This window comes from Oreochromis aureus, linkage group 6 (genome assembly GCF_013358895.1).
Source record: "Oreochromis aureus strain Israel breed Guangdong linkage group 6, ZZ_aureus, whole genome shotgun sequence".
NCBI lineage: Eukaryota > Metazoa > Chordata > Actinopteri > Cichliformes > Cichlidae > Oreochromis > Oreochromis aureus.
Window position 1 is genome coordinate 4,177,030 of NC_052947.1, and position 15,709 is coordinate 4,192,738.

Genomic DNA, 15,709 nt, shown 5'->3' on the forward strand with positions numbered 1-15,709 from the left:
ACATAGTGAGTGAGAAAGGTGACTGGAAGGGAAAAACTCAATGCATCATGGGAATCCCCGGCAGCCTACGTCTATTGCAGCATAACTAAGGGAGGATTCAGGGTCACCTGGTCCAGCCCTAACTATATGCTTTAGCAAAAAGGAAAGTTTTAAGCCTAATCTTGAAAGTAGAGATAGTGTCTGTCTCCCGAATCCAAACTGGAAGCTGGTTCCACAGAAGAGGGGCCTGAAAACTGAAGGCTCTGCCTCCCATTCTACTTTTAAATACTCTAGGAACAACAAGTAGGCCTGCAGTGCAAGAGCGAAGTGCTCTAATAGGGTGATATGGTACTACAAGGTCATTAAGATAAGATGGGGCCTTATCTTAACAACTTGCCCAGAGGTTAAAGTGGGATTTGAATAGTGGGAGAACCCAAGCTTCCAGTGTAGCAGTGCTGCACAGGGGAATGAGCCACATTGTAATCCCTGTTGTGAGTTTCTGTCACAGTCCTCCTGTGTTCTCTCAGTTTCCCTTGGGGCTGTATTTCTCACTTTTGTTATTCACCTTAGCTTCTCTGTGGAGATAGACTTTACAGTATTATTGTTTCAGTATTTGTTAGTTTGGTCAAGTTTGTTGTTACAGCTTGGTTGATAAGGCTTTGGAGGCGTACCAGTCCAGGGTGTCGTCTGGCCAGCTCCAAAGACGGACGCAGGGCCAACACAGAGAGATGTTTTCAAACCTGTGTGTGTGCAGCAGAGGGGCGCTTACATGGTGGTTTGTGAAGGACAAGTACTCACTTGTTAACCATTTTATCTTGCTGTATATACTGCAGATCTGCAGTGTTGGCATTTCCTGTTCTATTAAAAATGACCAACCTGCAGGCCTTCTTTGTAAATAAAGAATAACCAGTTCTTTCTATGGTGAGAATTAAAGTTTATAAGATGACAAAAAAGACATTAAAAACATTACGAGGGCACTTACAGGGCCTCTGCTGCCATCTTCAGGCCAAAAAGCTAAAGCATTTCAGAACATTTTGGAATAAAATATGCTCTATTCATATTTTTTCTATATTTATATGGTTTTTATTGCCTGGATTTGTTTGGATAATTTTCCATTTTTTACTGGGTTCTTAACAGTTAGTAGTCTACAGTAGTAGTAGTCAGTGAAAAACAAGATAGAAAAGTGACTTCATATTTTTCACAAAGCTAAAGAAAGGAGGCCCAACTGTCCGTGAGAGCTTAATTTGTAGTTTACTTTGGGTGCCAGAATGTATGCTTAAGTCTTGAAGATGTATCCATACATTGATCCATTGATCATACCTCCACAGCAAAGGAAAAACCTCTAATCTGATGCTCAGCATTACAAAAAGTACTACACTCAGTATAACAGTCACCAGTCTCTATGGGAGGCCGAGCACTTCAGAAGGTTGACAGACCAAGACTCTACTAATCCAGCTGGCTGTGTGGTCAAGCTCAGCAGTCCAGAACTATCCACACTGGATGTAGAGGTGGTGTGATCCCTGGCTGCTCCACTCTGCATGCCAAAGTATTTCTGGGCGGGCAAGACACTGAACTCCACATTGTTCTCTGATGTGTTCACTGCAATGTGAATGTCACATGGAAAGCACTTTCATTCATTCATACAACACAAACGTGCTCATATGAATGAGTGAGTGAGTGATGTTGCATGAAGTGATTAAAGTGCTCTGGTACAATACATAAGTGCTGTATTAGAACCAGTGTGTTCCCACTGAAGGATTTTGGATGTCCTGCCAAACAGATACCAATGAATACGTTGAGGAATCTTTCTGTGTTATTTTTACTGCCGTATGGCAAAATGTGCGTTACATGTTAAAGCTTGTTACCTTTTCAAACAAACATAACACTTATCTTAGTTAGGGCTGGATCAGGTGACCCTGAATCCTCCCTTAGTTATGCAATAGGTGTAGGCTGCTGGGGGACTCCCATGATGCACTGGGTGTTTCTTCTTCTCTCACTATGTGTTAATAGACCTCTCTGCATTAAATTGTACTTGTTATTAATCTCTTTCTCTTGTCCACAGCATGTCTTTATCCTGTCTCCCTCCTCTCACTCGCAGCAGATGGCCCCGCCCCTCCCTGAGCCTGGTTCTGCCGGAGGTTTCTTCCTGTTAAAAGGGAGTTTTTCCTTCCCACTGTCGCCAAAGTGCTTGCTCATACGGGCTCATATGATTGTTGGGTTTTCCTCTGTATGTATTATTGTAGGGTCTACCTTACAATATAAAGCACCTTGAGGCGACTGTTGTTGTGATTTGGGGCTGTATAAATGAAACTGAATTGAATGATCTGGGGTTTTTTTTCAGTGCATACATTGAATTTATTGCAGTCATTTGTGTAAAAGGTTATTAGACTTTTTGCTTACATTGTAGAGGTTGTGTAAAAGTAAAATACTTTGATTGTATCTGTAGATTATGACCTGGTTCTGCTGGAGGTTTCTTCCTGTTAAAAGAGAGTTTTTCCTTCCCACTGTTGCCAAAGTGCTCGCTCAAAGGGGCATGTCTGATTGTTGGGGTTTTTTCTCTTTAGCCTAAAATGTAAAGCACCTTGAGGTGACTGTTGTTGTGAACTGGTCCTGTATAAATAAAACTGAACTGGAATTGAATGTGCTGTTTATTATTGTTACTGAACCACAGCTCTACTAGCTCTCTGGCGCTGCTTCAGACTCTATGGGGTGCTTAGCACTAATAGGTACTAATAGGTCAGCATCTTTGTGAAGTAAATTGTAACAGAGCTGGTTCAACATGCATTTTGATTTCTCACACCCTCCATTTATTGTGAAGATTTACAGGATATCAAGCCAACCTTTTATTTCCAGCCATGTTTAGTGTAATATGTAACCTGTTAAATGCTACCATTTGTATCATAAGCTACTGAAATGCACCCATGAAATGCATGTCAGGTTATTTTGAGAAAAATCGTTTTTCCAGCTAACTGCACTATTTGTCCGCTCACCTGGTTCTTCCTGCTCTTGTACAGACTCTCTGTTGTCTCTCTCTCCATCCTCCTTCTTTGCACTGACAATCACACATTAATATTTTGAACTAGAATGACAAACCATGCTTTGGAGGTACACAGCGCCTCTGTGTGAGCGCTCTGACGTCATCAGATCAAAAACACTGAACAGTATTTTCATTCTGTCCTGTACCTTCTCCAGTACATGAGTTAGCAAAATATGACAAGGTAATATCAGAAAATAATACTCAACTAAATTATTAGTGTAGTTATTTCTATAGTAGAGTTGCTGTGATGAAATTTAGGGGTGTCTGAGCACCCCCAAAAAAGGTCTAAACTTGCCTGTTGGGGGTAGCCATCGACCACAACCAGTTTGTAGCTGAGCAGAAAGAGAAGAGAGAAAAGGAGAGCATAAGAACAAAACACAAGAACAAACATCCAGTGGCATATACTTCTTCCCTGTCCTCGTTCCTGCTTCTTTGAACTGTTTTATAAAACTGTGTCAGCTGCCAGAGGTTTTTACGAGTGTTCCTGTGAGGTCTGCTACACCATCCCGTTTGAGCATTGAATTTAAATATTCTGTAAATACACCCTAACACTACCAACATGGGAGAGAACAGACTTTTCACCTGCACAGATAAACAATGGCAACAAACCACCGCAGCTCAGTCCGTGTGCAGTGACGTACAGCAGAGTACTGTGATGTGTAATAGAGTACAGTGTTGTACTGTAGCGTACATAAAACTTTCATGTTGCATGCAGCTGCACACTCGTTCCAGCAGGGGGCAGACGTCCTTCCTCATTCATACGGACTTTTTCACATCCTGTTGGAAAAACTTGTGACTGTGTACTTGTAGCTTGATGTAGTTTACTTTGTAGTTCTTCGGAGTAGACAGTGTGATTAAGAAGCAGTGCTCGCGGAAGCTGCTCGCGGAAGCAAGCGTTTTTGTTTTTGTGCTTTCAGTTTAGGGGGAGACGGTGTTTGAGACGCTACCGGAGACCATGCAGGAACTCCGGGACAACCTGGCTGACTTGGCCGAGCAGGGCACGACCTACCTGGGCAGGCTGGTCGGAGAACAGACGCTGCTGTCGGTGCAGAAGGTGATAAGTAGTCCGGTTTACTTGGAGCGGATTCCCGGCTTCCAGTTTTCAACTTGTGTGTACATGATCAGGTTTTATTACCACATTAGCCTTGATCAGAAATAATAATAATTAGACATAACCAGTGTAGGTTCAGAGAGAGGAAACTGTTCGCTCTTACTGACAGTCACATCAGTGAACTTCGGCTGTAAGTGTGATAGATGCCTGGCTTCTTTTCACTGTGTTCTTACCCTCACTGTTGTCTGAAACAAACCTCCCTCTGCAGGCTTTCTCTCAGGTCCTAGCTGTGGTTGCAGGCAGTGTGGCCGGTGCTCTCAATGTCCTGCTGCCCTGCATCTCACAGTTACTGCAGGCCTCTGGGATCCAAGGTGAGCATCGTTTGTTTCTGGGCTGCACTAAAGACAACTTAAAATATGGCAGAAGTAGGTGCTGCCACCTTGTGGTGTCATCAAATCCAGAGACTGTGGGCAGAGAGCCTTGTTTTTCCAGCCTTGACTCTTCTTTTGGATAAAAATGATTGGTAGGTGCTTAACCTGCTACACATAAACCTTTTAATCAGAGATCCATGGAGCCTTTGACCTGTATCTGTTGGATGGATCCAGGTGAATAGAGACGAGACTCTCAATATGAGCGGTTCAGTACAAGAACCGGTTCTTTCCAGTAGTTTAACTCCTTGGCACTGTTAGTCTGCCTGCCTGTTGATCCTGGTTATTGGTTCTCCAATCAGCTGATTTCAGTTGGTGTGCAGGAGGAGGAAAATAATGGCTGAGTCTGCAGCGTGAACATGGATGTTACTTTAATTATTATTGCACAAAGGACGAGAGCGTGATGGTAAAGTGTAAACTGCATCCAGGACACAGCAGCTGCATTATGCTGCTAACACAACATCAGCTGCACAGACAGCATGCTAACCCCATGTTTGCTCTGTGCTCAGACCTGAATACTGAGACACAGATCACATGTGTGTGTCCTGATCTATGTTGGTGTGTGGCCTACAAACCAGCACCTGGGTTTATGTGGTTAAATGAGACAGTGAGTTTCAGGTCATTGTGTTGTACTTTAGGAAAAGAGTAATGTGAAATTAGTGTAATACGTAACTTTATAGAGGAAACACCTTCAGCATGCACAAACATTTGACCAGACAGCGTGTAATTAATCTGCATGATGTAATGTCTTTGATAGGCTGCTTAGAGATGGTGGAGCCTCTCAAAGCAGAGCCAATGAGAACCCAGTGATAGTCAATCAAATGTATAAGTGATACTGATAAATAATTTTCAGTTCCCATCTGTAGCTTCACAGTAAAACTGTCAGTGGAAATGAGCAGTTTTGTATTAAATGGAATTTCTGGTGCTTTTTTCCACAGTTAGCCTCCCCACCAACAAAGTGACTCCAGAGGGCCTGATCTTCGTCATTCAGTGGGTCCTCGCAGCTCTCATCTGCTACTGGCTGATTTCTCTTGCCTTCCGATTGGTTGCCTCCACTCTAATGTCCGCCCTGTGGTTTCTGAAAGTCGGAGTCGCTTTAACCTGTTTTGTGCTCATCCTGAGCGACTACAACGTGGGCACGGAGGTGATGGCCATCCGACTGGCTGTCCTGCTGTGTGTCTGCGTCCTGCTGGACGTTGGGACTTGGGGAGGTTTCAGTGCGGCTAATCAAACTGCTCGCCTCGAGGAGCAGGTGAAGATCCTGGAGAGACGGCTGAGGGAGATGGAGAAGTGGACGAGGACAGAAGAGTGACGGAGAGAATTTTCTGACATCCAAGTCAAACGACAGTCGCCCGAGGATCTGTTGTTCTTCAAATTCACAGAAAGCATGGCACATTACAAACAGACTGCTGAGCGGGAGCAGATGGAGCTCGTAGATGAGCTGAATGTATGCAGCTCCCTCCCAGATAGGCCCACATATTTGGATGAAGTTTACTTTAATGAGAAACACTTTCTCCTCTTCCACCATTCATCTCCCTAAACACAGTGCTGTCCCAGAGCCCATCGCCTCAGCTCACTTCTGTTAGATTTGCCCTGCGAGCAGCAGCTGGTGGAGGAGTTCCTGCGCTCGTTACACCAGCAGCTGCATCCACTGCCTCTGGCTCCTCTGTGTGTGGTCCTGTCGGATCACAGAGACGTCACAAAGAGCTTTACAGGTTTTCCTCTCACTGAATATAGTTGCACTTCAGCTGCAGCGACTCAGGAGGAGGTGCAGGACAAACTGGGACACATCAATCAGGTGATAAACTCCTAATCTCAGGCCTGTTTTCAGTCATTTCACTAATAAATAACTTTTCAAAAACATGTGCTCCTTTTTCTTTTCATCAAGTAAAAAAACCAAGTTTGAGCATGACGTCACCTCACACAGTCTCTCGCTCAGTGTGGTGGACGTGCTGGAAGTAGGGCCTTGGTTCTGGTTGGACTGGTGCGTATTTACTTGTACTTTAACTACATTTAAAAATGGGGATGTTGAACCTGTAGCGTCTGAGCTACCTGTGGCTCTGTGCAGCTTTATCAAAGAAACAAATGAAGATGATAAATGGTGCTGGAGTGATGTAAATGTCAGGTCTGCTCCTGAGTCTCCCAGGCTCAAATCCATGCTGTGGAGGAAAAGGTGCAGGTAGCGTGGACACTTTCAGGGTGTCTGATCTGCTGCAGGACTATAGTCCCAGGCTACTAGTCTGTTATTTGTATTAATTTTTTAATCAGCGTAGGCTCTTTTGAATCATTTGCACAGGAACAGATGAGGCCTGCACACCTCTGACTGTTTCACAGACAACATTCACGTACTGAGAGAGAGTTTGTCCTCCACGTCACAAATGTTCCATTGTTCTTGTGATGGGAATAAGTAAATAATTAGTAAACAGTTCTAGTTATGGTTGTTTTGTAGCTTCAACACAAACATGGAAATGTAATCAAAGCACCAAATAATGATAAATGCACTGCAGGATAGGTGTGGTGAAAGATGAGAGCAGGCTCAGTCATACTGCCATCTTTGACATGAGAATAAACTCATTTGTTACAGATGTGTAGCAAATGGCTTAAATAAGCAGACTCAAATATATTTTGGGTCTAAGCAGTCCCTGCTGGAGAGTCAAGGACAGTCATCCTCCATGGGGGTGGGGTTGTGCTGACAGTGATGAAGCAGAGACCTGGTGAAGTAGGCACTGGGCAGCCTGGCCTGTGATGGAGTGCTGGGTGGGGAGCGTGCCAGCGATGCTGGGAGTGCCCCCTCCTCCACCCCTGAACATGTGCTTCATGGTACTGTGAGGTCGGTCGGGACTGTGACAGCTCTGCTGCTGGGTCTGCTCAGACTGGCTCGTTCATGCATCAGAGGGACAGCAGGTCACAGGGTCTCGCTGCATACACATTCTTCACAGGAGACTGCTGCCTGCTCTGTTATCACTCAGGCCTCCGTTACAGTCCCCCCTCCCCACCTGCTTACCGGGCGCTGCACCGACTCCTCCCAGACTTGCAGACATCATCCTTATTCATGGTGCTTTGTGTTAATACAAATAATAAGACACAGTAATATTACATCTTAAGACAAAGGCCAACTTCTGTTTTCCTTTCCAAAGAGAAAATCCACAGGCTGCCGTGTGGGAGGAGGGACCAGGAAGAGGTTTATCATGGTCAACACTGTCGTCCTAATCCGCTCTTAGAGGATAGAGGCTTAGTGGGACCTCAGGTTAGGTTGATCACAACTTGTCTCAGACACAACCATCCATACGAGCAAGGCATTCATTGGTGTGCACGCATGAGTTATTTCACCTCACCCTCAGACGTCTGTCTTCTTCTTAGTTCTGCCGGATTCATTAAAGGAAGCAAACATTTGTCTGGGCAGGTTTAGAGGCTGTTTCAGCAGCTCTGTAGACCTCAGAGAGCACACCTGCCACACTCCAGCTACACACTAGCTGTTTCTTTTTTTGTATTTCTTTAATTCAACCAAGACTTCTGAAGATGAAAGACCGACTGGCTCAGCTGAAGGAGGTAAGCAGGACTTCTCCTCTATGGCGCCTGTGTTGTTCGCACGGGGCCTGACTACAGTAGTACTATAGATGTCATGGTGCGAGGCGACTGCCCCCACTGTGGAGCTTAACTGAATATCAGAGATATTAGCCCGCAGATGTGAAACTCAAACTCATATTTCAAAAAGATACAGAAACTGCTTTCTTCTCATTCTTTTATATTCTGACTGAATTTTTAGTGAAATCAATAAGTCCTCATTAATCTTTATTTAATGTGAAGAGGTGATAATCACACAAATGACAATTAATCATAGTTTATTTTAGATGTGTCAGGCACTGATTCAAAGTGCAGCTGGTGTCATGTGACTCTGAAACACAGGAAGTCGTTTCAGGCTCAGTGCAAATGTTCTTCTCTTATCTCAGAGACAGAAAATGTCAGTTAATAATGTGTGTACACTTTGGAAATAACAGCAAATGTCCTGTAGGTCACGTGGGTTTAAACGTGTGTGTGTGTTTAACAGAAGAGCGATGCAGGTGGTGATGATATTGAGGTTCCTGTGGAGAGTGAGGCTTTCATGGATGATTTCTTTGCTCAGGTATGCAGTGTGTCTGTCTGCTCCACTCTACATGCATCATAACACAAAATGCATTTCTACTCTTTGATGCCTCTGTGTGTGTGTGTGTGTGTGTGTGTGTGTGTGTGTGTGTGTGTGTGTGTGTGTGTGTGTGTGTCTGACAGATTGAAGATATCCGCAGCAGTATTGACAAGATTGACGAAAGTGTTACAGAAATCAAAAAACTCTACTCCACCATCCTGTCTGCACCGACCTCCGACCAGAGTAACGCAGATAAACATGTTCAAGTGTGCTGCCTGTGATTCTCAGTGTGTGTGCATGATGCTCCATTTCCCCCTCTTGCAGAAACACAGGATGATGTCGAAGCCCTCACCAATGAGATTAAAAAGTCGGCCAACAACGCAAGAAACAAACTGAAGAGTCGGTATTGGTTTGGTTTCCTTCTCCGGCACACTCTCTGGTTCCCGTTTGTACAAACATACGTGTGATCAGAATGTCTCTGTAGCACGCCTAATGTTGTGTTTACATGTGTGAGTAAAAGCAGCAGTGAACATTGTCTGTGTGTGCGTCAGGTATCGAGCGCCAGCTGGAGTCAAACGCAGATGAGAGGGCCTCGGCCGACCTCAGGATACGCAAGTCACAGGTCAGGCAGTCGTACAGTAGCTCTGATTCACCCGACCCAACGACACAGACGAGAGCGGAGCACGCTGCTGTTTCTCTTTTGAAGCCTAAAACATCCACACATGTCACGTTCAGGTTCACCGAGTGTAGCAGGCTGCACACACACACACATCCTTTTACATTCAGTGCGTGTCTCAATCGGGTGTGTAAATGAGTCAACAGTGCAGTCCTCTGTCCTCACGCTCAACTGTAAAGAGGGCAGCTTTAACTTACCGTGTGTGTGAGAGCCTGTCATTGGAGTGTCTGTGTTCTTATCTCCCCTAGCACGCAATTCTGGCCAAAAAGTTTGTAGAGGTGATGACAAAGTACAACGAGGCTCAGGTGGACTTCAGAGACAAGAGCAAGGGACGGATCGCCCGCCAGCTGGAGATCAGTGAGTGCCAGCTGCTGAATGGATGATATGGTTACATTCAAGCTTGATGTGGAGGAAACCACAGCTTCAGGATCCATTATATTTTCCATTTTTTTGATGTGATATGTGAACAGATTCACAGCATAAATGATCTAAATGCTCCTTAACCCTTAGATACACACGTGGGGTCAAAAATGACCCCAGGGGTTGTTTTTCTTCAAAATCTTTAAAATGAAAAGTTGTAATATGTTCATATTCCAGGTATTCCTCATAAAATATGTTTGTAACATGAGGCCATTTGCATTTTTATTTATTTTTTCATTAATTTAAAACAAATGCAGTTTTTGTATCACTACCCCACTCTTCCACAAGTGGGGTCAAAAATGAGCCCAAGCAGTTCCTATGGAATCGTATATGAAATGTTCATTCTTAGCAACTCTGACTGACCCACTTACACATCTGATGGATCAAGAATTAATTTTTACACAATAACATACATGATTTATAGTCAGGGCTGCACATAAGTGGTCTGAAGGTGCGCATTTGCTGTCAAAATAAAAGTATTCCCTGAAATTCAGAGAATATGCGCTTCTTTTGCAGTGGAAGAACACCAAAGTAATTTCTTACGGAGCTTGCTTATTCAACATCTTTAAGAGTTCTGAACAAATGTCTGTCCTCCTCCAGAACATCTAATGTACGCAAACGAGCGTTCCAACTTCTCATCTGGTGCGCGTCTTTTATTTTGACAGCGAATGCACACCTGCGAACCATTTATGTGCAGCCCTGTTTATAGTGTCCTGTGCATTTCAAACATTGTCCTTTATGATGGTTTTTTTTTTATATCTAAAGTAACATGGCTGCTATGAGGCCAGCTAGGATCCCTGTGGCCCTACAAATGATCCTGGACGGATGGGATGAAGAGCCCATCCGAGGCATTTACTCAAAATCTGACATCTAAGACATAGAGGACCCAGACTATTGTCCCCCCCACTGAACAAGGCCAGTCAGATACAGAGGAGTCCTCTGATGAGTCCTCTGAAGAGGAAATGGATATTGAGTCTAACAGGATGAGCCCCTCTTATTGCTCTAGTCACAATATTCTGAATTAGTCGGCCAGGGCCTGCACCTGGGTTTAGTACTGTCTCCCCAATAGATGCATGGAAGATGTTCATGTCTGATAATATAATAGAAAAGGTGCTGTCATACACAAACATGGCACGGAGAGTAGCCACAGACAGGGGAAAACAGTGGAAAAATGTAATCAAACTTAAGCTCATGGCCTTCATTTGATTGACCATTCTTGTAGGAAGTGAGAAGAACTGGGATGTACCAGTCAGTGTGTTTTTTGGGAGTCCTCTGCATAACCCATTGTGCAAGGCCACTATGTCAATTCAAAGATTTGAAGATATTCACCGTTTCTTGCACTTTGATGACAAGAGGACCAGAGCCTACCGACTGAAAACAAACCACATGGCAGCTTTCCGCTACATATGGGGCCTGTTCCTGGTCAACTGCAGGCAGAAATTCATCCTCAGTGATTGTGTTACAGTGGATGAACAACTTGTGCCTTTCAGAGGGAAGGCCCAGCTTCTGCAGTATATGCATACAAGCATACAAAGTTGATACAAGTGATACAAAAACAGCAATTTCTTAAAATTAATGAAAAGATAAATAAAAATGCAAAGGGCCTCATGTCACAAACATGTTTTATAAGGAATACCTCAAATATGAAAATATTACAACTCTTTGTTTTAAAGATTTTGAAGAAAAACAACCGAGTTTACAGCAAAATGCATTGTTTCTATTTGGGGTCATTTTTGACCCCACTTGTGGAAGAGTGTAGGTATTGGTAGGTTGTGCATCCAAGGGTTAAAACCTCACAGTACCCTGGTCACGGTGCTATCACTGCCTTCTCCTGTCCTATATCGTAGGTTTTATCACAGTTTCAGGCCGTCAGACTAAAGAGAATTCGACTTTCTTTTAGCACTGACAACTGCTAGGCTTTAAATATGTTTATGTGCCAACTTATTGTTGTGTACTGTGCTCAGATACATGCTTTAGTTTTTAAATAAAATGACAACGATGAGTCCAAAGAGCTGTGTGTGTAAAATTAGCCAATGTGGTGTTTTTATGGTTTTACTGTGTCACCACGTCAGCCCTGAGGGCAAACAATCACCTTTTACATCAATCAAAGTATTAGTACAACAGGCACCTCGTAGCATTCTCAGTGTAATCACATGCTGTTGTGTGTACAGTGATGTTTTTACTGACTGATGCATGAACAAGTTCTTGTCTCTGTGATCCGTTCTGCTGTCTTTGAGCTGCATGACTGTCCTCTGTTTCTGCCAGCTGGGAAAACAACAACTGATGAGGAGCTGGATGAGATGCTGGAGGGAGGAAACTCTGCTGTCTTCACAGCAGGGGTAAGCCTACATGCATGTGCACGCATGGGCACACAAACACCTGCAGCAAACCAGCATCTTTGGTCAGAGGCACGAACTCTTAGCGGGTTGTTGAGCGCAGAGGCTGTTACAGCTGTCTACAAACCAGAAACTATTATCATAGTCCTGCTGGTTTGTTTTTGATGGTGTCACTGTGAGCTCCACTCTGTCGCCAGCTGGTCGCCTTTTTCATATTATCTGATATATCTCATTTAATGACATCTCCATATGAATTACAATGACGTCTCTCTGTGTGTTACATAAAAACTTGTCAGGGAAATGTCCCCTCACCCCCAACCGTGGCCGCCCCTCCCTGAGCCTGGTTCTGCTGGAGGGTTTTTCCTGTTAAAAGGGAGTTTTTCCTTCCCACTGTCGCCAAAGTGCTTGTTCATAGGGGGTCATATGACCGTGGCAGTTTTCTGTCTGTTATTGTAGGAATTCTACTTTAAAGTGTAAAGCACCTTGAGGTGACTGTTGTTGTGATTTGGAGCTGTAGACTGTTCTAGCACACGGGTCAGCACAACCTTCATTTCACAACTATTTTTAACTATAAGGATAAATATTTAAGTCAGCTAATCAATAGAAAAGACATTGTTATGTATTTGATAGCCAGTGAAGTCATTTCTCATCAAAATGTCTCCATTAAACTCTCGGCTTTTCAAATGCGGTGATTTTCTGCTTGTCTGGGTGTGTGTTTGTTATGTAGGCACATTTCTTACTATTTAGTGTTGTTACACCAAACTGGGAGATATTAGCTGGACTTACAGATAGATGTATCTTCTGCTAACCTGTAGTTTGGCACTAGCAGACCCTCTGTTTGTGAACGTCCACTTGTTTGTGGTGTATTCTTTTAACTTGTGTGTCTCTGGTCACCTCACACTCCCTCCCCCACAGATCATGGACTCTAAGATCAACCAGCAGGCCCTGAATGAGATCGAGGCTCGTCACAAAGACATTATGAGGCTGGAGAGCAGCATTAAAGAACTCCACGACATGTTTGTTGATATTGCCATGCTGGTTGAGAACCAGGTTTGTGAGATCCTGAACAGAAGTGTTCTCGAGCATTCACAGTTCTCGATTACCTTACGTGGTGACACAGACTATTCTCACCCTCTGAGCTGCACTTCTTCCATCTTAGCCGTGTTATAAAACATGCAGGCTTGCCTTCTCCTGTAAAAAGGAACTGTGCCTTCCACTTTGTGCTGACTTGCATGATTTATAAAATTGAATAGTAGCCCTGTTTAGTTCTACATAGAGTCGTGCACAGCACGAGTTATTCTTTTAAAGTTTTTAAACAGTAACTCTCGCCTTGTTTCCCCAAAAAGCCCTTTCATGACTTAGGCTTCAGTGTGCAGCCGATAAGAAAAATCATGTGTAATAAAACACATGTGCCCATGTTTCTGACACAGTGGGGTACGCTCCCACTTCCTGTGTAAACAGCAGACAGGCACAAATCTTACTTTCCTAAACTTTGTGTTGTCTCTCGTGTTGTGTGCCCTGCTAGGGTGGGATGATTGACAGAATCGAAAGCAACATGGACCAGTCGGTGGGCTTTGTAGAGAGAGCCGTGGCCGACACCAAGAAGGCTGCCAAATACCAGCAGGAGGCACGCAGGGTGAGTGCAGAGAGCAGAGAGAGGCCGTGGGAATGTGTTAGTGCTCTGGGTCAGTGTTTCCTCTAATGATGGCATCGGCCTATCCTCGAGCAGAGAGCCCACTAGTGAAGGTTAGATGCTGAAGTTGCACACGCTGACTGTCTGCTGACTGTACACCTGAGTAAGAAACACCTGCTGCTGTTTAGGATCCTGCTACAGTGCGTCTCTGAGTAGTGTACCATCTGAGCCATGTCCCTGCTACAGCATGTTACAGCGTGGTGCAGCCACGTTCAGATACTCCTGGGGAAAAATGTCTTTTTGTGAAGCAAACGGGTTAAACCTCACTGACTTGTGTGCTCCAGTTACTTTGAGACTGTTGTGTTTTGGGCACTTTAGGAGACTGTTGAGACCCTGGGGGCCTGGGCTGTAGATGTAGGGTGTGCTTTAGTCTCACTCGGGCTGACCGAGAGTCATCTCGTTTAACACCACCTTCTGTCTCTGACCCCTCCTCCCTCCCCAAACCAACCTGTCTCTCCAGAAACAAATGATGATCTTCTGCTGCTGCGTGATTTTGGCCGTCGTCCTCGGTTCATTTGTCTACAGCTTCATCAAATAGAGACCCTAATAAAGAAAGTCTCCCCACCATCTGAGTCCACGGGAGGCCGCAGGACACGTCTGCACTCAGTTTGCTCTCATTTCATTACATATCAGGAACAAAGCGCCACATTCATGATCAGTTCAATCAGAAAAACATGACGACAGCTTTCTTCTTCACGGTCTCGCTCCAGTCTGTGTTCCTAACCTGTCCAATAACAAACTGAATATGACTGTGTGCACAAAACAGAAAAGAAATGCTGGAGACCTTTCAGTGCAGCGACCGACACGTCCATAATCCCACCAAGAATGTAGACATTATAGGGCTACATACATGTTTAATGTGTTTGCATTAGTTCATCTTAGCTGTGCTCAGAGAAGTGCAAATGTGTGTGATACGTCTTACCCTAACCCTGCTACAGTTGTTCTGCTGTGGAGCGATTTTTCAGAACCAAACTTGGAATTTGAAAACGTGCAGTATGAAAGGTCACCAACAATCAGGTCCAAGGCCTGTGAATTACTGAGTGTGACTGCTAGCCTGCTCCATTTCATTTTCATTCACTGATTTGTCCACTTATCATATCCATATTCAGGAAAGTGCATCTGATTTGTAAACAACTTTTGAATAATGCAGCCATGAAAAGCTTTTATTAGGAAGATTAACTGTTGTGTTACTGTGTAAGGAATAAAAAGCAGAGGGTGTCCATTAATATTAGAGTGAAGTGATTACAGCAGGTGCTGGTACCTGACACACCTGTGCTGCAGACTGCATCCTGCCCCGTGTCCACAGCAGGCCTGTCTAGAGGCCTTTAGGATTCTCAGTAAAAATCCATGTAGTGAGCTTTTAACCTTGAAGTGATTAAAAATGGCTTATCTTAGACGCTGTGCAACCAGGAATTGATGTTCATTTTGAAAGTGTTAGATTAGAAATACAAATCATTTGATGATTCAGGTATTTGGTTTAGATCTTTGTTATTTGTGTGACGACGGAATTCTCATATTTGTATAATGTGCTTGTGTGTCTCCTTAAAGGACTGTTTCTATGCTTGTTATTCTGACACTTGCTCTGACCCACACTTTGGTGTTGGATGCAGTGCAGCCCACTCATGAACTGAGAGCCTGCTTTCCTATATCAAGATTTTGGAAAATGTGTATTCCAATAAAATTCCAATTGGAAGTTTTCTGAGGCATCTAAACAAACTGATGGCAGACTCTTTAGTTGCACAGTGTGTTCAGAAAAATATGAACAAATAAAATTGTCTTCCTGGGAGAGGTCATCGACAGTCCACAGGCAGCTGTTGTGTGACAATGAACTATCATAGATTTTATTCATCTTCAGATTTGATCCTAGGACCGTTAAATATCAAATTCCGGGGAGTGAGGTGTGCATTCACAGGGCCACGCTGTATGGTCTGGTCTGCCGATGCTTCCAGCTCTTCATCGTTAGCTT

At 44.0% G+C, this 15,709-nt stretch overlaps 2 protein-coding genes across 4 annotated transcripts; both read left to right on the forward strand.

Annotated features, from left to right (window-relative positions):
• The first annotated feature begins 3,232 nt into the window (after window positions 1-3,232).
• On the forward strand, window positions 3,233-6,329 carry tmem109 (transmembrane protein 109). The gene is made up of 3 exons (XM_031748407.2): window positions 3,233-4,070; window positions 4,336-4,438; window positions 5,434-6,329. Exons 1-3 carry the CDS (start codon window positions 3,972-3,974, stop codon window positions 5,805-5,807), a joined length of 576 nt encoding a protein of 191 aa, XP_031604267.1. The 5' UTR covers window positions 3,233-3,971; the 3' UTR covers window positions 5,808-6,329.
• A 77-nt stretch (window positions 6,330-6,406) lies between these two features.
• zgc:165520 (uncharacterized protein LOC571872 homolog) lies at window positions 6,407-15,362 on the forward strand. Of its 3 annotated transcripts, XM_039613922.1 has the most exons (12): window positions 6,407-6,479; window positions 7,633-7,742; window positions 7,856-8,044; window positions 8,544-8,618; window positions 8,762-8,861; window positions 8,943-9,017; window positions 9,170-9,240; window positions 9,543-9,651; window positions 11,980-12,053; window positions 12,966-13,100; window positions 13,576-13,686; window positions 14,204-15,362. In XM_039613922.1, exons 3-12 carry the CDS (start codon window positions 8,015-8,017, stop codon window positions 14,279-14,281), a joined length of 858 nt encoding a protein of 285 aa, XP_039469856.1. In that variant the 5' UTR covers window positions 6,407-6,479; window positions 7,633-7,742; window positions 7,856-8,014; the 3' UTR covers window positions 14,282-15,362. The 3 variants fall into 3 exon arrangements, with proteins under 3 accessions (XP_039469856.1, XP_039469855.1, XP_031604274.1); XM_039613921.1 differs by lacking the exon at window positions 6,407-6,479 and having other exon boundaries at window positions 6,513-7,742; XM_031748414.2 differs by lacking the exon at window positions 6,407-6,479 and having other exon boundaries at window positions 6,513-8,044.
• Window positions 15,363-15,709: the final 347 nt, after the last annotated feature.